Consider the following 24,069-nt stretch of genomic DNA (forward strand, 5'->3'; position numbering starts at 1 on the left):
ATGCAAGCTCTTATCACATAACGGTAATAGTATTAGACAAATGTATAATAAACTATATAATACGTGCATCCACTCCAGCTGGAATAAACCATGCAGCTTGGAAGAGCTGTTGGCGATGTGGAATGTTCAAATAAATTATATGAACAGTTCAAATACAGCGTATAGTCTCCGAATGTTATGCGAAGGGTGAAAAGAAAAGAATGAAACATACGGAACAAGACGTTATGGAACAATCGGTGGGACAACCAAATCATTAGCTGCCCTCATCGGTAGCTTGCTGCTGGTGTTGGCGCAAACGCAAGAGGAAGTTGTACAGCGCCTGATGCCACAGCTTAGGGTCGTCGAGGTACGCCGGGTGCCTGCCGTTCGGTATTTCGACGGCCACACTGTTTGGCAGGAGGTTCAGTAGGGCTGAGCTTGAGCCCCTATCGTGCTCGCCGAACACCACCATCGTGGGCACCTGCATGCCATCCAGGAGTACTCATAGCATCAACCTTGTTACTATATAAGGAAGTCACATCCAATGTGGAAACAACTTTACAACTTTCGTACATTTTATACAGTCAAATCCCCGATAGAACATTGTGGTGTTTTGGGACTCGCACAAGCTGGAATGGGTGTGAAAATCGAACACGAGGCTGTGTAGCATACGAAATGGCAATGAAGCACTAACAGGTATATTCCTTACTAGAAAGCTTCGATACTGCTGACTGTGTTATACAATTTAATAAACTGGAATGTTACGATTTGCATGGAGTGCACTTAGATGCCTGTAAATGGTACCTCTTTAACAAGAAACAGGTGGCTGAAGTAGCATGTACTCAGTCTAAGTTTTGCAAAGTATCAGTATGTGCCAAGGCTCAGCCTTAGACTTTTTTCTTGCTATACATGAACAATCTCTGTGCATAGTGCAAATGTCTCCTATATGTTATGTAACTCGGATGACAGTGCTTTCATACGCCCGCAAGACTCTATAGTGTAGAAGCTGCTACTTGTACAAATTCTGAGGTTGAAGAGATTAAAAAATGGTTTTCTTCGAGCAAACCTACATTAACATGCATAAGAGATAGTATGTTACTTCTAGTTTACCACGTGAAACTCTAAAGGAATATTCATGAAGGCTGATAAGTACTAGCCCATTGGTAAACTGTGCAAGAAATTTCGTAAAGCTTCCATTCTTTTCCAAGCCACGAAGTGTTTGACATAGAAACACTGTCTATTATATCTATTTCAGCGCATTTCACAACCGCATCACTTGCCGTATAGTTACTTGTGGTCACTTTACTGTGCACATTTAAAGTCTGTTATAACTATACCCCCCCCCCCCCCACCCAAAAAAAGAGCTACTATGCACTTCACAACTTCTTGGCATTCGACGCTCTCCTTGAATACAAAAATGGTGCCGACGGTCTCTGCTGTAGTACTGCGGTGCATTCATGACTTGATGTTCTGGTTATAAAGGACATGACAAGGCAAAAGGTGATTGAGTACCTCATTCAACAAATAAAAATTTAAGGCATTTTTATGCGGTTATCATATCAATACTAGATAGACATAAATAGCATAGGGTAGCCAAAGACATGTTCTTAGACCTAAAGAATGTTGCCAACATCGCCTTGTCAGCTTCAGCCACTCACCTTGATGCAGCTCAGATTGGGAACTGGGTTGGGCAAATAGGCCCGAAGCTGCTCGAGCACTTGGGACACATCCACTGGGGCGTCACCAGTGTTGCACTGCACCTGCAACAGCACGTTCGTACCAACAGGCGCCACCGGAACGTAGCCAGCCATCTGCTGCCAATGCTTGACCAAGAATGGCAGGCTCAGTCCACCGCTCATACTAGGGCTCACGATCACCGGATTGTAGAGACGAAGGGCAGCCAAGAGGTGCTGCACGAACGCCGCCTTGTCGGGGATCGTCCCAGACGGAGAGTTGCCAAACCCTATCAAGGACAGCACGGCGCAACAGCATCAAATAGTATATAGCGTGGCCTGTAGAAAAAATCAACGCTTCAAATGCTCCAGTAAACATCAAACGCACTGTCAAGACGTGAAAATTTTGGCCGTCAAAGAGCTCAATTAAAGGAAAGCCCACGTGTGACGATAACGCAAGAAATAACAAAGGAGACCATGCAAAACTAGGGCACGCCATACGGTTCGCTCACCTGGTATATCGATGGCTACAACTCGGTAGCCCATCAGGCCAAGATTTCCCAGGGTTCCGAGGTCGTACCATGTCTGGGACTTGAAAGCCGCACCGTGTAGCATCAATACGGAAACGTCGGCGTGTGCTCCCTGGGGATTCACTTCCCGGTAAAACACTGTAAGGCTCTGCAAGAATGCGGTCAGCATAAATTTCCATCAAGATTGACGCAGTTAATTTTTTTTCACAAGCACAGACAATCTCGTGCTGTCCCGTTCTGAAATAGCCTGTTCCACTGAGAAAAATCAGCTCGATGGAAAGCTTTTGTTCGTTGTTTACGAAACAATCACTAAGGGCATTCAAAAAGCAATGCTAGATTAGTTTAGACTTGCAAAGAATTTTGTCAAGACCCTAAATTTTCATGTCATATGATTGAGACCATCTTTCCGTCTTGTGCACACCTGTGTTTAAGAACTCTGGATACGTTCCTCTAACATGGTGCTCTTGTGATAACGGTTTTGCACACAAACATAGAGAACAAGAAAAGCGTAAGTATGCATGCAGTAACTGTTCACAGCTATGTTTACCGGAAAAAACCCACGGAGTCCCTTATGCATTCACTTAAGATGACTCGAAGGCGAAAGCCATCTTCTTTTCTGCAGTTGATGTATTGTTTGTTACCCGCCCCCCTCCAAAAGCTTTGAGCACCTAGCGTGGTTTTGCACGGCCTCCAAGATCGGAGGCACTTCACCTGGTTTCGCACTGCCTCCGTGATTGGCCCACGTTTGACCAAGCTACCATATCATGTGATGACGGCATCATGTTACGTGACGTCATGCCATAATTTGTGACGTCATGTCACAAATTTTTGCGATCTGTGACGTTCTGATGACGTCATCACATGATAATGATTTTTTGCGTCACTCGTGCTATGCACGATGCCACAGGACGCAGATGCCAATGGTCAATTTTCGCGTTTGATGGGGCATTCAAGGCTTTCACCTTAATAAAGCTTGCTGATGAACTCCTGAGGCTACTCACATCGACGACAATGGTTGCCTCCAATGGTTTCAGTTTATCGGCTCCAGCGCTGATGCTCGTCGGTACGTCAAGCTTTTTGTAGTTGAATGAGTGCCAAGGTGTTTTCCAGTCTACAGAAGACGGCAGGTCTTGGTCCCCGCTTGGAGTGATGGGCAGGCTTTTTGCAGTGGAGTCGACAGTGCTCTGCCCTTCTGGCAAGTTAACGAAAATTCCGTAAAGAATGATGCCGAACACAAAAACCACTGCCACCGCAAGGATCTGAAGGCCTATGGCACGAGCAGGGAAAGGGAAAGTGTCACAGACGTGAGGAATATAGTTTGTTGCATACACACTTCATGTCAGTCTACAGAAAAATTACACGATTTGACACAATGAAACAAGTGAACGTTGGCAATTTACGGAAGCGCAGATAATATGTATGAAAGGATTAATATAGAGTAGACTTTAATTTAAACAAAACCTGAAGGAACCAGGCAAATATGTTCCATTTAACGGGAGTTCCAATTAGTGAGAGATGAAGAAAGCGTGCAATATACAAGTACGAAACCAATCGTACTAGAGGCAGTTTCATTAAGCAGCTGTTCCATTTAAGAGATTTACGTTTACTGATAGTCTACTGTAACATAACACTCTCAAACGATTGAATCCTTTCAGGCTCATCTTGTCCCCCTAAAATATTCATCTATATTTTCTTTTCTTGACATTGTGCACTTAGTACTTTCAGGTCATGAAAAGTGCATGCACATTTGGAAAATGCGACTTGCCTCACAGGAGTGCCAGTAGCTTTAAGTAAATGTGTGCAAATGAGACAGATGACGATAATCATTTGAGGACAATATGTACACCAAAGTATGTGAACCCTCTTTAAAGTGAAGCACTAAAGGAACAGCAAATGCAAACGAAACAGATTGGGTTGCCACTATATTTATTAGTGGCTAGACCATTAACGGATTGTAAATGCGGTACTCTTACATTCGAAGTAATTCACAGGTCACACATGTGCATCAGGCTTTACAAGGGGTCATAGCCTTTACATTGTTACCCCTGCTTCTTCCCTTCAATGCCTTATTGGCTGTCTTAATGTATTTGCTCTGTACTAACTGGCTACTAAGCCTATGATCCTCTGAAACAGCCACTGAACTGCTCGATCAAATCTGAAGGAAATTAACCCCAGACTGTTTGATCAAAAAATGTATCAAAGTATGTGTCGTCATTTTAAATTAATGATAGTTGAGGAAGTGTGAGGCTGTATACATTATCTGCAGTGGCAGTATGTGTAGTCACAGAAGGCAGGACTGTATCTTTTTTCTTAAATTTTAATTTATTCCTAATACCCAAGTAACCATTTGAAAAGGGGGATGCCGTTGCCAAGAAATGGTGTCAACAACTCCATTTATTTGTATTTGAATAATAAAAAAAAAGAGTTTAGTTACACATGAACTGCAGTGACAGTGACAAAAGACACAAGCACTAGTTGTGTGCACAGTATACCTTGCTTTCAGTTAAGCTTATCTCTGAATCGTATTGTAGCAGAACTGCCATCTGTCCCGGTGCCTCTATATGCAGAAAAGAGTGATGGCAATTGAGGCGTGCAAAGTAAAGACGTTCGCAGCATCGAGGCCAAGCTGTCGCACTTGTCAGCTGTGCTCTTCACTCGTGGAGGAACCGTCAAATAAGTGTGGCAGTATGTAGTTGCGTCACTGCTAACCCACTGTTCGGTAACATGATGAAGACGTAGAAATGAGGGTGCCAGTTAGGTGGCACCACACGATTGCAAAAAGTCTTAACTGAGCAGAGAGGACACATTGCATGTAGTATCACCGTGCAGCCATACTGTGGTTGACAATGATGTAATCATTAACATGCAGTCTTTCTGAATTTTTTCTCAACAAGAATGTGCCCACATGCAACACAGCGCAAGTTAGGTTAGGTTGTAGTCGGACAAAGCGTCACATAGTGTCAACACCAGAGTTGTCGCCACATCTGTGCGTTTGGTAAACTGGTCCATATATTCCTTGAAGGTTAAGGTAGCATTAATGTACGAAAAGAACTGTGTTGCAGTGAGGAGTAGAAACCCATTAGCTTTGGATCACCTGGAACCAGACAATGCTCTCAAAGCTGCAAAAGTGGGGTGGCACATAGGAGTGTGCAAACTTATGTAGTTAACACCTGTAGTTATTTTAACACATTGCATCAATACAAAGCTCTTCTCAGAAGGCACTTTGTGAGCGACTCCTGACGTGTCCGGACAAGATTGTTTCAGGGACCATATATGGTGTCAGATTGGTTTCAATTAGTGGCATAGGAATATTTTTTTCTTCCGGGCAAAGGAATATATGTTTATTTCAGGAAGAGAGCTGGTCTTTTTTTTAATCTCCCTATGTCAAACGGTTGAGAATGTGCGAACGGCGGATGTATACTTACTTCTGGCATGTTCGGAACACCACTGCCCTGACTCTCCCGACTGCCCCTCAACCAAGTTGTGTGTTGATGCTGCAGCGGCTCCACCATCACCTTGCACACTTTGCAGCTCATTCGTCTGAGGAGGAGATGGCATCCTCAAGCCTTCGAGCGTGATCTGCTACTCCATTGTGTAAGGTTCTTGTTCTTGTTCACCTTCAACTATGGCTCACACCCACTGTGGGGGATTGGCCCAGAATTGAGTGGTTTTATAAATGTTATAACACTTTAGAAGGGAGGCTACAGAATAGAAACATAAATTTGATATGAAATTTTGACGCTTGATCAAATATGAAAAAAAAAAAATAAATAAGTAACACTGATAAAATAAAATAAATCAATGCCCGAATTTTTAAAATGTATACATGTGTTGACACAGAAGAAGAATAATATAGATTATCTAGTTAACCGATTGGTTTCATTGAGATAATCCCCGACAGCCACGCAAACCTTCGCATTCGAGAACCCAGAAATAAAGGCTCCAAAAGACAAAATCACAGGCACAGATAAATTCATTCCAATAGCACGTAAAGGTCTTTCCAAAAGGCTTTTTCGTGCTGTAGTATATCGCCTGCAGGTCAGAAAGAAATGCTCAATTGTTTCCAGCTCACCACAGAATGCGCACAGTGGAGAAGGTGCCTGAGCAGACTTGTGGTGATAGAATTTTAGCCTCGGTACAGGACATCGCAGCCTCGTAATTGACACTTCCAGTTTACGGGTTTGACAAAATGACCTCCGCCAGGGATATAATAAGTGCCGATATTCTGTGGAACTGGTGAGTGCTGGTTCGTTGGTTGGTGCCTGGTGACGTGGCCCAACCCACTACTGGGGATAGGCCGACAACTGGCAAACCAGGCTACCCCGAAGACAAAACTGAGGTGGGAGTAACCACACAGCATGGCAGTTGAAGAAAAAGTGGTTGACGGAGCACTCTAGAACATGCACATACAGTGCAAGTTTCTTCCATATCTCTATCTAAATATTATCTCGCTTTTCTTCATTATAACACTATGATTTATTTAATAATACCACCCAGTTCATGGCCTGTCCCACATAGTGGATTCATGCCATTAAAAAAAAGGGGAGGGGGGGTAGTCATCACCATCAATACAAACCAAGAAAGAGATCGCTCAGTCGGGGTTAACTATTGCTAGTTAAGCCTATGCTTTTCATACATAGCATGCAAGGCTGTGAAGGATAACAAGACTTCATGCAGTAGATGCATTCTTGCCAAAAATGCTATAGTTTGGTGCTTTTACCAGCCAGATCATGTACTTTACCTTATTTAGGCTACGTAGTAAATGAAAATGTCTTCTACTTTACAAATAAACGAAATTGTGCTATATTGTTCATGCATTGTTCGATATCACATAACATTTCGTTCTTTTCTTTTTTTATTCGCAGCCCATCAAGGTGCCTCACACGCTGGCAAGTACTTGGTTTGCACAAGCATTCACCATCACAAGGGCCAACCACAAGATGCGCAGAGTTGGATATTGTAAGAAAGAAACCTCTTGCATAACTTCTACACTGTTGCCCGCTATGTATGAAATGCAGCATAGCTTGACCTTGAAATGCAAACATTTTTGTTCTGTATTAATGCTACTGTTGCACCTTAACATGCAGAAATTTTTCAATATAAATATTCGAGAATGTCAATTTTTATTTACACGTGCGTGCGACAGAACTGTTAGAATAAGCACAACTAAAATTACGTATAAAGCTAAATAAAGCAGAGAAGCGCTCAAACGTGGCTACACAAACCAGAAGTGAAGGTTCACATAATATGCCTCAAAAGGCAATAACTAGCAACCTGCACAGCAAAGCACAGTAACACTTGGTTTCAAGATACTTCTCCATTCCATGATGAAGTCCTCCTAGCGTTGAAATGTGCAGCTGTCGCCTAAATATCTGAACACTATCTTAGTCATGGCGTAGGGCATGTCACGCTCTACTATCATCATCTTTAAGGAACGAACCACTCAAGCTTGTGGCCCATAATCTCATTGGCTGGCCACTTATGTTTCACAGCGCAATGGGAACGGTCCTAAACAAAAGGAAAGCGGCGCTGTAAAAAAAAACACACACTGGTATGTAGTTTCCTCCAGTCATCACAGAGCCTGGGTGCCCAGAAGCAATTTGTCGAAGATGCCACTACACTACCTACATCCCTTCTTTTGCACATCTCCTTCTTTTCGAGTTGCTACCACGCAAAATCTGATTGCGTGATATCATACTGCTTATACTACTACAATGCTTCCCAAGCAGCACCATATGCAGGGCATTCATATTAAATTTGGATGAAACTGTACGTGTGCACAAAATGCAAGTGTTGAATCAGATATCGGGTGAACTGGTGTAGTGCTCAAACATTGAACACATTTACGTAAACATATTCATCATGTTCAGGACGTCATGTTGATGTCTTTCTTGAAGTTGGCAGTAGTGCTGCCGAGATTTATAAATTGTGGCTGCATGCGCACTGCCATGTTCAAGTATTTATGGCTTCTTTGCTACACATTACATGAAAGCCACTAATTTGCAATGCAACTAAAATACTCTTCTCTGAGATTTTCTGGTACCTCCTTCCCATACTGCAATTCCAACAGGCCCATGTGTGTGATGTCACGAGTGTAAAAGCTCTTGATTGGTCCATCTTTGAGGAATGTATACCTTCCAGCAAGCTTAATACATAGCTAGCACACAATTCCTGCTCCTCGTCCTCATAATCACACTTGCATGTTGTAATCGAGTGATGCCCAATGTGTTTTGCACCGCATGTAAATGAAAAGTATGCAGTCCTTCTAAAATGGCAGCTGGTGGAGTTTTTAGCATTAAATAGCACCAGCCTGCCATTCAGTGTTTTGTTTGTTTACAACACCACACACTCTCCACGGAGGTGGTACATGAGCGAACGTACAGACATCCATGCACCTTCTATAGAAGTATATCAATTAAGAAGAAGGGAGTACCCAGGTACGTGCTTTTAATGAGTGTCACTTCATGCCTAGCAATAATGACAGTATTTGCTGCTAACTTTATAAATACCATACAAGGATATTACATCGTTTCATTCTAATTCTGAAAAGAGCTATTCAAAAGGTATTTGATATTCAATTTACCTTAGGGATGATTTAGTTCATATTCTATTTATTCTTTAAAAATTTGCCAACGATTACGATACTGCCTAATGCGAATTCTGAGCACAGCTGTTTAAGAATTTTGGTTTTGCGATAAGTTGAGGCACAACTGCCTCGCTAACTGGGAGACTGCGGAAGGCAGCGTGTGGGCGCGTTCCACAACAGCCACTGCAGACAGGCCTCTGTTTATGCAGTGCTTTATTTCCATATATGGTATCGGTGGACGCCCTTGTCGCATACCTTTGTGGTGACGTCGTCGGCGACCACACGACGGCGCGCATTCCTGTGGCGCCGCCGAACCTGTCGTCTTGCCACTGTTGTTCCCTCCTTGCTATTGCCGTCATTCATCTTCCACTGCGCTCCGCGTTCGCTCTCTTTCGTCCTCGTTTGCTCTGCCGGTTACGCCGACGCCGCTCAACACAGGAACGACCGCCTAAAAGCTGCGCTCTGAAACTTGTTTATTATGGGCTAACTTGTGCACGGAAAACTAGATGCAAAATCAAAGAGTCCGCTAGAGCGTTCCAGATGCAAAGTGTCCCTTTGACCAATGCACGTCTTCTTCTCCGAAGCCTCGCAGGTCAACCCACTTTCTTGTGCCCGTGCGCGAGAGGCATGCGTAGTGCTGTCACAAGAAGCGCGAGCAGGCACGAGGCATTGCAGACGCTAACACAGCGGCTCGCTGCACTCCGTGTTCGCTCCATCGGTTACGTCGATGATGGCACCACCGCTCCATGCAGGAACAGGCGCCTAAGAGCTGCGCTCTAAACTTACCATTTGCACAATCCTATGAAACCACTTCCCTAGGAGTTCAGTCTTGCCTAGGAGACTACTAAATCTTGCAGCAATGAGTTGGTTCTGAATATCAAGATGATAATGATTTTATTCTTACTATTTCGCATTCAATTCAGGCTGTAAATGTGCAGTTTGTTTTAGTGAAAACGTGTTATTCCTATGGTATTTCCATGGCCTGAAAATGGTTGTACTTTAGTCGTAATACAGGCAGCCACGGAGGTACAGAGGTTATGGTACTTGGCTGCTGACCCGAAAGTCAGGGGTTCGATCTCGGCCGCAACAGTCGCATTTAGTGGAGGCCCGTGTGCCTTGATTTAGGTGCACGTTGAAGAACACCAGGTATTCGAAATTCCCAGAGCCCTCCACTCCGATGTCTCTGATAATAATATCATGATCCCGGGACGTAAAACACCAAAATTATCATTACTGCCTTACTCACAATACACACAAACTGTATGACAGTTATCTTCTTAATTAATGATACTTGATACTTGGAAGCAAGTACTTGATACTTGGAATACTTGGATACTTGATACTTGGAAGCAATGATACTTGGAAGCAAGTAATGTAAGTTCAAACTTTTATTTGCAACACAGAGACAATACAAAAATAACGCCAAAACTGACCACTTTGACAAGGCAACAAAAAACAACTCTGGAATCGGTTCTTTGTACATGTGGGCCATTGTAGGCACCAAGTGTATAAAAAAATAACATCTTTTTATAGGAGGAAAAATAAAAAATGGCCTCTGCAATTTCTCACTGCAAATACCTAACATTGCCTTAGACTGTGCGCAACAAATTCGCCGGCTTTCGCTTTGACAACGGTGCTCGTAGAAACAAAGATATTCGTACAGTCTGTTTGATATGAAAATATCACATTTAACATTTGCGGAACACCTTGCAAATATAAGGAGAATTACGGGAGAGTTGCAGTCGCCAAACAATGATTTGAGTGTGACGATTGATTGGACTAGCATACAAACACTCTAACCTGCGAGACCAGTGTTCAAAGTGCCTGGTTATAATGTGTAACGCACACTTATTGCAACAATCCAGGGCGGGTTGGTGAACTCTGTGCTCGATTCTGCATTAAAGAACAGCTACCACAAGGTTTGCAGTTTCAAAACACCAACCTCGGTTGGATTAAAAAATACATAAATGATGCCCTGAAAGTAAATTATATTACAAAACACTTGGCTGAAATATCGTATGGCTGCCTTTTCTTTACCCGTGTCTCAATACTGAAAACAATGTGGCCGTCTCACTCGCTACGGCACAAACGCGCACACAAAAAAGGAAATTTTACTGCAAACCAAAGCGACCACAAGTCACGGTGCAGTCATACACAGAAACGTAGGAACAATGTTTTTTCTCTTTTCAGTTGTGCCTGAATGCATTCCTTTGCACACGGCGTTAACATTGCAAAACATGGGGCAGTGATGAGAGGTGAAAGCAAACATTGTGTGTATGTCGACGTGTAATGCGCGCAACTATGTACGTCGTGAAATCCAGAAAATGTTCTCGTTCTCACAACAATGAGCTGCATTATACAACTGGAATAATATAGTCAGTAAACTCAGGTAGCTATCTCACCAGCCAAACAGTAAAAAAACTGTGATAACCATGCTCCTTGCCTATTTTGCTTCATGAAGCCTCTGTATGTCTCTAATGCCTAAGATCAAAGCAAGGCAAGTGAGACATAGTATGCACTCACTGCTATCTTGAGTGGCTGCTAAGGCTTGACATATAGTTTAAACATACCCTAGATTGCCTTTCAAAGTAGAATCAATTTTAATGCCTTCCCGAGTGGAATTTTCTACAAAGAAAATGACAACACTCATAAAGCTCCTTTGTCCTAAACTACTTTTCTTATAACGTGAAAAGGCTTTGTCAACTTGTTACCTTCCCAAAGAATGAAACCAGTGAGACTGGTAAATAAAATAATGGTCAGTGCGCTTTGTGATGTGCTTCTTTCAAGAATACTGCGTGTAACAACATCAACGTACAAGCAACATGTGTCTACAATGTGTTTGCATAAGTACATCATTGGTGTGTGGCATGTGTAAATAAATGTTAGGTGTGTGCACGTGTAAAGCAACTTTATGTTATTGGGCTATGTCGAACAACTCTCCAGACTTTTGAGAGGCTACTGAAAACAATGATACCTTTTGTAACAACACATTTCGTTGGGGCCATTGAAATTCAAGCCCTAGTCACCTCGCTAGTACAAACAAACGAAAGAATAACAGTTTCTTAACCTATTACAACATTAGACAAAAAGCACAACTACTTCAGTGTCAAGAAGAAATAATATGACACGCAGTGCACACAAAGCAATTCGGCACACGGACAAGAACTGCAAACAGCGTTTCAGCAAACGATGAATGTCCTTCAAACTGAACATCATTCAAGAGATGAGGAATGAAGCTTAATGTGGGCAACGTCGTTCAAAATGTGACAAAGACAACTGGCACGAGTGAGTCCAGCGTCAAGTTTTTCACAAGGCCAGCATAGTCAAACATTTTGTCAACCCCACCCCCCTATTGCAGTACACGCCACATATTGTCAAATAAAAATGCGCTCACTTAGGAGCACTGGTGCTTCTGTGCCAGCACAAATGAAGATCTTGTAATGCGGGAACAACGTTAAACAAATCAAACAGCCTCGTGACTTTTCGGGTGGCAGGGACCAATTTGAAAATACTGGTGGCGATGTGAAAAGTCCGACGCTGCTCTCCAACAGAGCTCTTAAAGGGATGGAGAAATATTTGGTTATATCAAGTCGATATATTGCAGTTTCCAAACTTTCAAGCATGTCATCAGAACAAGAGCAAAAAAAGAAAACACAGCTGCATGATGCCACCCTGGAAGTGTCCCACCAAATCCAGTTTCCCAAATGTCGTAGATTCCGCTAGACAGCAACCAGCCAGTTAATGCTCCGAAGACACCAAACCAACAAATGAACACCAGCAAATTTGGGTGACGCTTTCTGCATGAAAACTTTTACGAAATATCTGGAGGAAGCGTCGCGGAAACAAAGGCACTGGTCCCATCCGATTGGCAAAGACAGTGCGAGTGTACAATTAGGGAAAGGAATGTTTCGCCCTTGTTCTCTGCGGTGACATTAGGCCAAAATTTGGAACTATAATCAACCATTTTACGCTGCTTAAATGTTTCTATGGTCAAACCTTGATATAATGAGCACGGTATAACACCAGATATAACAAAAGTAAACGAAAGATTTACCTCATCATTACTACACTGTAATAAGTATGTATCTGTAACAAACGTCGCATATAATGAGGCCACTTTTGTGTCAGACGTGACTTCCCTAAAACAAGGTTAGACTGCATTCGGTGCCCCCATAAACGAGCAGGCCACTGGTAGCACACCCATATCTTTACTTTAGAATCGAATGACTTCAAAGAATGTTCCAACTCCAGGGACTACGCAAGGGCCAGAAAAGAAAAGGAAACAACCGAGAGCCAATGGGGCTTTCGAGGGGCACCGGCTCATGAGCTGCCCTTGGTGGCTTGCTGCTGCTGCTGCAGTCCGTAGCGCAAACGCAGCAGAAAGTTGTACAGCGCCTGATGCCAGAGGATGGGGTTGTCCAGATAGGCCGGGTGCCTGCCATGGGGCACTTCGACGGCCACGCTGTTGGGCAGGAGGTTGAGCAGCGCCGAGCTCGTGCTCCGGTCGTGCTCTCCGAACACCACCATCGTGGGCACCTGTTGCACAACAGAGAGGGCGTGCTCGATTCTAATACCCCTGACACACACTGGCGAGTTTAGTCATTTTGAGCAAGTGCAGTACGTCGCTAGTTTCAGTTTTGATGAAACAGCGCATAACCAAACGAAGAATGAGAAAAAGAGTGCACAGGACATGCGCTTAACTCGCACCTGAAGTTTAATTGAAAGAAACACTTACAATGTACAATGGAATCTCGTTGATACATCGTTCACGGGAACCGGAAAATAAAACGCATTATGCAAGAATCGTATTAACCAAAGAGGTTTAAAACAGGAAAGAAAGATGTGCATACTCCATTAGCAACTCGCTTTTACTGAGCAACATTGAAGTAGCTAGTCAATTTGCACTGCACTTTCTTCTTTTCAACGTCTAGGAGTAAATTCTTCTGAAAAGTAAACAAAGACACTACTACACCTAAGAATAAACGTGGGATTTTTAGATATATCGATCAAGATCCTCTTTCGCGGCCGTGTTATCCAACTATGGGCGAAAATGTCACCGTATTAACCACATGAAAATGCATTATTTCGAAGGGACGTTGGCCAGGAATAAAAGAAAAACGTATTAGGCCAAAAAACGCATTATGCAGAATCGGATCATTGAGATTCCACTCTATATGCATGAACGTACCACGTGGTAGACTTTGTCAGAGAGAGAGTGAGAGCTGACTTTATTGGTCCAACCCTCACTCTCCTTTCAAACAGTTCAAACAAAAAGCAACACTGGGTACATAGTAGATATGTTATGCTTCGAAATCAATACTTCTTCAGTTGGCACACGCTCCTAGCAGACTGTTGCTACTCCCAAGTTACGTTCAATGATCGTGATTGATGATGGGCATGCGCTGGTAACTATACAACCAGTCCGGCAGACATGTGCTTCTGAACACCTAAAACCATGATTTACTGTATTTTCTCGCATATAACCCGCACCCCCACTTTTTAAGCACATTTTTTCCATTTTTTGGTGCAGGTTACATGCAAGAAAATTTGATATGTTTTAAATGGCAACATGGTGCACTGGCCACCTCCTTGTTCCCTTTCATGAAATTCTGTCGCTCGGTATCATAAAGAAGTTTCGAGGGCTGCCTTCTGCAATGTTCTTGAAGAGAGGACAAAGCGTAACACACAATAAGTGCTGACTTGCATTACCAGCTCGCCCAAGTTGCAGTTTTATTGCAACCCTAATCTAAGTACACGTCTGCCGCAACAATGTGGCCGCTGTAGCCAGAAATTGAACCCGCACCCTCCTGTCTGGTAAGGCAGATGTTCAGCTACAGAAACACCACTCGCGAATCCACCCTGCCAGTCACAGCAATTTACCTTGATGCTGCTCAGATTGGGAACCTGCTTGGGCAGGTGGACTTGGAGCGGCGGGTACACTTGGGACACGTCCACCGGGGCATCACCAGTGTCGCACTGCACCTGCTCCAGTACATTCCAACCGACAGGGGCCACCGGAACGTATCCAGCCATCTGCTGCCAATGCTTGACCAGGAACGGCAGGCTCAGTTGACCACTCAGGCTTGGGCTCACAATCACCGGGTTGTTAAGGTGAAGGGCAGCCAACAGGTGCTGCACGAACGCTGCCTTGTCAGTGATTGTGCCAGCCGGAGAGTTGCCAAAACCTGCCAAGGACAGCACGGCGTGACCGTGTCAAAAACGCGGTGTGGCTTGTAGCAAAGCTCGATGCTTACAATGCATCTGCTTCATCTTTTTCACACAGCTTATCATTCTGCACGTGCATTCCATGCTCTTTCCTTAACTGTGGACGTATTTCACAAGGATCAGTGAGAAAATTTACACTGTTGAACTCCATCTGGTTTACACCTTGTCATGTGCAATTTACACATTCGTGCATCATTTTAGCCAATTGGCAACACTACTGTAAGAACACTGCACCATGACGATTATCTCAAGCTCATGCCATTTCATGAAACCATAGCCACTAGGCTACCACAGTGTGTGAGGAAGAGCTGCGGATCAGAAAGTGAAGGCTACAGATGGACTTCATTCTGTTGCAGCACATCTATGGCTCGGCATTTATGCACAATATCACCTTCAGATGCATCTGCTGACGCTAGAAATAGACCACAAATGTCACACTCTGCAAGTCAGTGCAGCAGCTAAACCTCTGTACATTAACGCAAGAAACGACGAAAAAAACCATGTGCATACCCAAATGGCATGCCACACGCGTCACTCACCAGGCATGTCTATGGCCACGACTCGGTAGCCCATCAAACTCAGATTGCCCAAGGTTCCAAGATTGTACCAAGTTTCAGATTTGAAGGCTGCCCCATGCAGCAGCAGCACAGAAATGTTCGTATGCGCTCCCTGGGGATTCACTTCTCGATAGAACACCGTGAGGCCCTGCAAGAACGCAACCGACATTTTGAGTGAAATTGTCCCTGGCTTATCCTATACAAATGGATGCTATCAGAATGAGTGCTCCAAAATTGTCCAGCACTCAAAGAAAAAAAAATCATTTTGTCTGTCGTTGTGTTAAATTATCATTAAGTACCCTAAAAAGCAACACCAGATCAGTTTACACTTGTAATGTATTCTTTCAAAGCCCCAATTTTATTCAGCTGGTAGTAAAATGGCGATTACTCTGGAAGAAAAGGAACATCAAACTTCCTTTTTTTTTCCTCCATAGCTTGAAGCATGCTAAACTTCTAAACAAATTGTCCCTGCCACCCATTATCCTTCCATTCTTATGTTATAGTCTCTAGTATTGCTTACACAGTGTACATCACTACTAGAGGAATGGAGTCTTTTTGGGGTAAGGTTTGCAAGCCCAGATGACCACCTGGTTTGAAGCAACAAGGTTTATCGTGCCTTGCAAACTTTCCTTTACGAAGCTGACTTAGTCTTCCATTTGAAAAGGATTTATACTTTGTTTTCTTTTTTGTTCCTCATTAAGGCATGTTTGTTCTGACCCCACCCCACTTGCTCTGTTTCTTGTTATTCAACTAGCCTTCTTCCCACCTTCAGCTTCCATTTGTACTCTCTCCTTCCAAAAGAGTACCCAGGCTGTTAAGCCTGTGTACTAAAAGGTTAAGCCCCTCTCAGTGCCAGTTGTCAGCCTGCTCCCTCCCCGTTTCCTCTTTGTCATTTGTATATGTGCTTGTGCATATGTTTACATAGCAAATAAAAAGAAAGCTCACTGGGGCCCTTACGCATTCGCCTAACGTGACTCGCAGCTGAAAGCTATCATCATCGTGACCATGTTTCCACGGCTGATGATGATGAATTATAGCTCAGGCCTTCATAATGGGCTGGCAGCTTGCAACCACCCATTCGTTAGGTAATTCACATGGTGTGACACCTGGTGTGACTGTACACTTCTGCCATGCAATATTACTACATCTGTTAAGGCAACTTCTTGCCTGACATGACGACTATATCAGGTTTTTTGTCAAAGCAGTTTCAAGCACAGGTGTGGCTCTGTGGTAGAATACTTTATTGCTATGCAGAATACCTGGCTTCGATTATGGCTCGAACCCTGATCTTTATTACGTGATTTTTATTAAGGACAGGCAAATTTCCGTATAGTACGCCACGTTTTTCAGGGCCAGCATTTCATGAGGAAATTAAGGCTTTCCCCCTTAATGTCTCTGTGTATGCCTGCAAGTTGAGCACTGAAAGGCAGTACACTTGGTGATAACTGTTTTGCACGTAAGACGTGAAAAACCCTCAACAGCCGCGTGCCATAAAATGAGGCGCTCCGAATGCAAGACCACTCACATCAACGACGACAGTCGCCTCCGACGGCTTGACTTGATTGGCCCCACTGCTGATGCTCGCGGGCACGTTGAGCTGCTTGTAGTTGAACGAGCGCCAAGGAGTTTTGACGTCGGCTGAGGACGGCAGGTCGTAGTCCCCACTTGAGGTTATGCCCTCCTTCCCTTTGGGCGATCCAACGGTCGTCTGCCCTTCTTCTGGCAAGCCGATGAAAATTCCGTAAAGAAAAATGCCAAATACAAGAAACACCACCACAAGGATCTGACGACCTAGCGGGAGCAGGGAGAGGGAAGACAACACAGGGTGGAAAAACAGCTTGTTGCATGCATGCTTCACGTCTGTATTCGGACGAAGGACGCCACACACATTGACAACGAGTTGATCTTTTGCTATGTATCAAAGCAATCCAAAGGGCATAATAACTTACATAGGCAAATAAGCCATGAGCATTAAAGGGACACTAAAGGCAAACAGCGAAACAAGGTGTGCTACTACGATTTTCCCAGTATTTGATCTGCTATTAATGAATTACAAGTTCAATGCTATCACAATTACGCGCAAATGAACACACCTATCGGGAAGGTGCAAGAGGCAAAACGTGGCCACAGTGGTGCCCTCAATTTTCCTCTATGCTTTCTTGGGTAACGATTTCTCAGGGTAAGCATGCTCATGTTGTCATGCTCTTTTCTTTGTCCTGTTTATCTTGCTGAATATGAACTACCAAGCCTCTCTTCTAGAGCAGACGTGGAATGTCGGTTTCAGTAGAATACATGTCAACACTAAACAGTGCACCGAGGTTTTCTAGGAACACACCGTTTTGTGAAAGCACTGTATGAAATTCATTGTAGGCAACTCGAACTCCACAGCTCCTTCAGTCAGCTTTCTTGGCAACTCACTCATCTCTTGGCATCAAATGAACATCACAAAAGGCCCAACAAGTATAAGTGAACATTATCTAGAATAGAGCTGTGCACGGGCCGCATTTCCGAGCCCGAGCCCGAGCCCGGGCCCGCTGACTTTGTCGAAGGCCCGCCCGAGCCCGACGGCAAAGGGCTGCGGGCCCGCCCGGCCTGGCCCGACGTACGAAAACGCAATCCCGGGCCCGGCCCGGCCCGGCTTTTTGAAGGTTCGCCACGAAAACAAAACATCGTTTTCCGGTAATTTGGCATTTTATTGAGCATATCAAATATGATCAAACGACACATGACGAACGGTCTCTATTACACAGATTACAAATTACAAGTAGACGGCCTCATGCCAGCAACAATGGAGTTCGCTCGCCAAAGCCGTCACGTGTATGGGGTATGCCCATGCAAGCTTGCACGAAGGCGACCTACGTCGGGTCACTCGTCGCTGTCGCGTGCATTTTCACTCATATGAGATTTGGCCTCAAATCTAACGCGAATAGTCACGTGGCGCCGTCACTAGCTCAGGTGGTGTTACTTCTCTGTCTGTCGGAGTGCAATAGAGGCAGTGCTTTACCTGCTCCCCTTTTGTTTAAAGTAGCGAATCGAAAGGAAAAGCGGTAAAGGGTGGTCGCAGAAAAGGCGCTGTGTGCGTGCTCGAAAACAATTCCCGCTCATTCTCTATATTTCGGGCTTGAGTCGGGCTTGGCGCCGGGCCGGGCCGGGCCCGAGGCGAAAATACGTCGGCCCGCCCGAGCCCGGCCCGCGGGCCGGGTCGGGCTCGGGCTACCCGGAGCCCGTGCACACCTCTAATCTAGAATCTAAATTATTCAGTGCTTGCCTTTAGCCTCACTTTAATACTCAGCACATTTGCACATTCTAGGAATTGAGATTGCAAAGGTTACAGTGTTGAAATACAAAAAAACATTGCTGAAGCACAAAGGAAGCAAAGCAGTGCATGTGAATACAAAGGCACAAAAGACAAAACTTGTGGCGAGTTGTGCAGCACGTAAGTGTTATACATCACGGCCTCCATGATTAGCGTGCTGCGGCACTCTAGGAGGCAATGACACGTCAGCACTAAGATGTAGCTTAGAATAACTAGAGCAAAGCCACACTCCTGGCTCATTTTCAACATGCATACATAGAATGACAAAAAGTTGAGATAAGTTGGTAGGGATTCATCATGAAAGAAGTCATGAAGACACGGATGCTTCTTTTCTCTAGTGTCCATATCTTCATGTCTTGCCTCCTTTCATGATGCATACACACTTTTTTAACACTGCTAAATCAAGAAATAGCAAACCTCAAAAATTATCCCTGCACTCTCAGGCAGCATTGAAATGTCAGGGGAAAGAAAGTCAACATTTAGTTTCATTTCTGCAGCTCGCCAATTCGTGCAACACCCGAAAGGTCAACTTAGCGAGTTTTGGAGAGTTAGGCAATACGTAGTTCCCCATTACACATCACAGAAGAGATACAATTCGGAACGCTTATTTTGACTAATTATTATTATGAGATGCTATGACATAAGATCCAAATATCAACACAAGGGTAACCTGAAACAATTATACATGGTCGAACAACAGGCTTTTGCCCTGACAAAAACAACCCCGCTTGTCCAAATGTTGACTCCCGTGACATTCTACAGAAAAGGTGTCAAGCGAATCACTGCAGCTGTTTTTGCACTGCATCGTGCTCGACACCAAATGTCAGTCATCTCAAACTTTTGCTCTGAAACGTAATTATGAATTATTATAATGCCTCGTATATACTTCATCAGAATAACTAATGACTTAGCTGCGCACTTTCCTTAGTCAGTAATCAGTGAATATTGTTTCTCAAGTCATGTTTTACCAGCTCCAAGTTGGAGGCCTCCGACGTGTTTTTGCAGTGAAAGCTATGCCGCCTGCATGGAAGCCCTGAACTGGCCATGCAGCCAGGACGTCAATAAACAATCACCACTAAGAACTGGCAGCAAACAGGAGCCAAATACTTCCAAAGTGTGAAAGAAGTCACCTAAGCAGTTTCGCTATCTCCGAGGTATTGTTACTCAGAGTGGCATACACACATCCCAGAAGAATCTTTCTGTTCTGTCACTGCTGATCATTGAGGTAAAACGTGAAGCAGTGACCACTAAAGGGAAGTAATTTAGAAAAACCAAACAGCTTCTGTTGTTGCCGGCATTTACAGACTATGCCAAAAAAAGTACAACACACCGCTATTACTTGAAAGTGCACCCAAGTGAAACCAAATGAATGTCAGATTCCTCAGAACATGCAATGTATTGGCAGAAATACACTTTCAAGTGCCCCTTATTATTTCTTCCTCTTTGTAGACATTGCCACACATTCTATCCGTCTGACGGCTCGATGAGCTTTTCTTTTAGACTTTGTGTCCACTTATTTCTTCGATAAATAGCCAGTGGCGCAAATCCAGAAAAATCACAAGGGGGGACACATCACTATGGCGGCCATTTTGTTTTTATACGTATGGGTTGTATTTTTCTTTACATAAGAATTAAACCATGCTTTGAAATAAAATTTAAAAACGAGCATGGGGCCCGAACTCGAGCAATTGCATTGTTCTATTCTGTCTTCTTCGAACCAGTCATGTGGCTTTTGCGATTTTTATAGTCTGATACAGCTGAGGGGTATTGAGCAAAGGTACACACTAAAAAATAACCAATCTTTTGAAAAGTTAAATGCTCTATACTTAGCTGTCAAGTAATTCATATATGTGGTGTTCTAAAGCTAAATCTCAAGGGGGGACACATGCAAGGGGTGTCCCCCTAGCCAGAACACAAGGGGGCACAGGACCTCCCTGACCCCCCCATGATTTACGCCAGTGTAAATAACCATTCTTCAGCAGCATTTGACTATGTCCTCTATGTTTTAAGCATGCTGTTTTCGCTATGTACTACATTTGTTTAATCTTTCTGTAAACACCCACACTAAAAAAAAAAAATTATTACTTCAACATACTCACTTACATTGCACAAGTTACTGATGCCTAATGACTATCCTTAATATGATGTTGTGTGATCAGTGTATTATTTTATAGCAACCCTGTTCTTTTGCATTTTATCTTCTTGAACCTTGTATAGTTGCTAGCAGTTTGACAGGCAGTTATTACTGGCCCTTTAATGAGATTAAAAATGACAAGGTGGGTAAATAACTTAAAGCAGCAGTATGGTATCGTAAATATTGCTATTACTAGTAATAACACGCAAGGAGAGATCAAGCCCATCTTTTTCCTCCATGCACATCACTGCAACCTGGCAGTACAGTAATGACAAGCACCACCATATACGCAAATGACTTCGCAAAAGCATGTTAAAGGAATGCTAAATGCAAGTGGTTTTTCAGTTACTGCTATATTCATAATATAAGTGGCAATATCAGACACACTCCTGAATTTTTTTCCAGAATCACGGCATGTAGATGTTTCTATTTTAAATTAATGATCTCAATCTCCATGTTGGAACATGCTTCTTGTTTAAACCCGGACTGCAAAGGACAAGTTTGCAAAATTATAAAGCACATATCAGCCCTTGCAGCTTGGGAAGTTCGAGAGTATGCAACAGCGTAACTATTTGATTCTAATAGCAATTCTAATCACGGGAGGCATTTAACTCCAGAGAATGGTGATGAATCGAATTCTCAGGTGTTCAATAACACCACACAGTGACAACCGATTTTTTCTGCAAAGGGTTGAGCAATAGTACAGGTCCTAGCACAAGCTTAAGAAATGCTTTGGGCAAGGCTACTCCACAGCTGTACATTTCTGCCGATTTGTACAAACACATATACCACATGACAGGGACATAAAAATGACATAAAGAGACATAACATTTAAGCACATATACTGGCAAGTTTAGAGCTCTTTAAACGAGACCAGATATTCCTTCCGCCTTCAATTTACACAATACCGCGATCAACACACGGCAATATTGGCGGTGATTAACGACGACGGCTTCAAAAGTGTAAGCTACTGTTTTTGAACCCTAGCAATGTCGTGAGCAAATGGCGAACGCCCAGTGACGTGGGCTGTGGAGACAAGATAATCCGGCTTGGCCAACAAAACAGGGCGTTCAATAAGTGAAAAAAGACGGACAGGACAAGTCCACCGTAAACTACAGCGCAAAAACTAACGCCGGATAGAGAGCGCATGCATTTTTACTCTCCGTCGCTGTGGTTTTGCAATGTTCATATAAACAGGTGCAGAAAAAACATCCAATCCGTTATCCCACATTCCTTCATAACGAAATCGTTGCCTCGTGAGACGGCAAGCCGAGAAAGAAACCGTCACGTTTCACTACACGGTTTCCCAAGCGTGGTCGGTGTCAAATTTGTGCGCCCGTCGCGAGCGAGCCAATGCATTTCCGGGTTGCGACATGAAACAGACAAGGTCGCTTTGCTTGGCACCATGCACAAAGTTTAGAAATCCCAAGGACCAACGCTTTGGTGCGGGACGACCGCTTGTGTCGCAGCATTAAACTCCCAATTCTCCGAACGTTCAGACTGCCGAAAAGCGAGCAATTTCGAAGAAAACGAGCTTCAGTGCACCTGTTCCGAAAGCACAAATGTCGTTACAACGTGTAAACGATTCAGAACAAGGCCACCTGTAGCTATTACCTACGAACGAGCTCACTCGCAAAGTACGAGCTCACTCGCTCACACCCCCAGTTTGCCCTTTAAAAAACACAAAACACACATGAAAAGGCTCGGTGTAAATAAACAAATAGAAGAGATAAAGAAAGAGAAAGAAGGCGTTAATTTCCTGCGGAGTTTCATATCTGCCGTCTGAACACACACTATGGACCAGAAAACTACACAAGTGTGAGAAATTACCTGATGCCATGTTTGTTTTTGTCTGTGTAGCCGCTGCGGAACCGTCCCTTTTGATTATCGCATTCAACTATAGAGATAAAGTACGAAGGAGAATACGTTGACACGTCAATGAGGCCAAGGCAGGCGGGTTGAATGAGCCAAAGCACTAAAAGCTCAAGGCTCCACTCAGTCGCAAAAAGAGAAAAATTAACGGGCAGAATAGCACACGGCCGGCAATGAAGATGTCAGATGACTAAAAATTCGGATTGCCTTGGATGGAAACGAACGGCCCCGAGAGAGGAGGAAACGGGCAGATGCGCAAACGGGCAGATGTCGCTGGTTGCCTGCGTAGGATTCAGCCGCGGCAAGTTCAAAGTTGGTAAACGAGCACCCAACTGGGATGATTCATTGGGAAGGGACATATGCTACCTTGTTCGCATTCAGTGGAACTTATTGTTATGTTAGAGGTGATGTACAGCCAAAGCTTGCGGGGTTAAAAAGCGGTTTTCCAGCAGATTACCTAAGCAAGTGCTCGAAAGCGTAAACAGATACCATTACCGCGGCCCATATTGTATACCGCTGCCCATTTTGCGACGCCCCAATCCTCGATATGACTGCGACACACTCGTTGTGGATTTTTACAGGCCTACAATTAAGCCGTCTTCGCCACCTCTGTGCAAAAGGCCTCAGGCCTGGCCGACCACCCGACCTCGACCGCTGGATCCATGGACCTTACTGCCGTTCACTGTTAGACTTTATACACGAAGTAAACTTGCATGTGTATGTTTGATACTGCGAATTAATATGTTTAATGGTAGACGTCGTACGAGACGTCATCCGAGTTGGCCCGGGTCCCAGCCAAGACTAAGCATTGGGCTTATCGAAAGTTCTCCGGATAGAGGCGGCGCTTACGACATCGACGCGTTGTAAGACCGTTGTCTGATAAAATGCACTGCGGGAATTAAGGAAATACGGCGCGAGGAAGCCAGCCGACGAGAACACCCTTCCGCGGCTCGGCGTTATCTCCTCTGCGGTGTGTTTGGAGTAACGTACATCAAGGGAACGTGCACAAAGAGTGTAGTCACGGCAGTCAAAGGGAGACAGAAATATACAGCCTCAAAAAATTGGGATCACGAATCTATAAGGTCTGCGGTAATTTTACAATTGTTCATCCAGATCGGCTGCGGATGACTTTATGATGGATGCACTAACGGATGCAGAAGCCGATAGTTACCTCAAGCATATCGTAGTCCAGGGGCG

At 44.0% G+C, this 24,069-nt stretch overlaps 1 protein-coding gene across 4 annotated transcripts; it reads right to left on the reverse strand.

Annotated features, from left to right (window-relative positions):
* Positions 1–238: 238 nt before the first annotated feature.
* Positions 239–23,071, reverse strand: LOC119396017 (putative protein-lysine deacylase ABHD14B). 4 transcript variants are annotated; one of them, XM_049416869.1, is made up of 6 exons: positions 22,831–23,068; positions 17,076–17,341; positions 15,533–15,698; positions 14,751–14,953; positions 1,638–1,739; positions 239–460 (listed from the first exon to the last, which is right to left on the reverse strand). In XM_049416869.1, exons 1-6 carry the CDS (start codon positions 22,838–22,840, stop codon positions 254–256), a joined length of 954 nt encoding a protein of 317 aa, XP_049272826.1. In that variant the 5' UTR covers positions 22,841–23,068; the 3' UTR covers positions 239–253. The 4 variants fall into 4 exon arrangements, with proteins under 4 accessions (XP_049272826.1, XP_037518977.1, XP_037518978.1 ...); XM_037663049.2 differs by lacking the exon at positions 1,638–1,739 and having other exon boundaries at positions 14,649–14,953; positions 22,831–23,064; XM_037663050.2 differs by lacking the exons at positions 239–460; positions 1,638–1,739 and adding an exon at positions 10,141–13,304 and having other exon boundaries at positions 14,649–14,953; positions 17,076–17,269; positions 22,831–23,071.
* Between the last annotated feature and the right edge of the window lie 998 nt (positions 23,072–24,069).

This window comes from Rhipicephalus sanguineus, chromosome 6, assembly GCF_013339695.2.
Source record: "Rhipicephalus sanguineus isolate Rsan-2018 chromosome 6, BIME_Rsan_1.4, whole genome shotgun sequence".
Classification (NCBI taxonomy): Eukaryota; Metazoa; Arthropoda; class Arachnida; order Ixodida; family Ixodidae; genus Rhipicephalus; species Rhipicephalus sanguineus.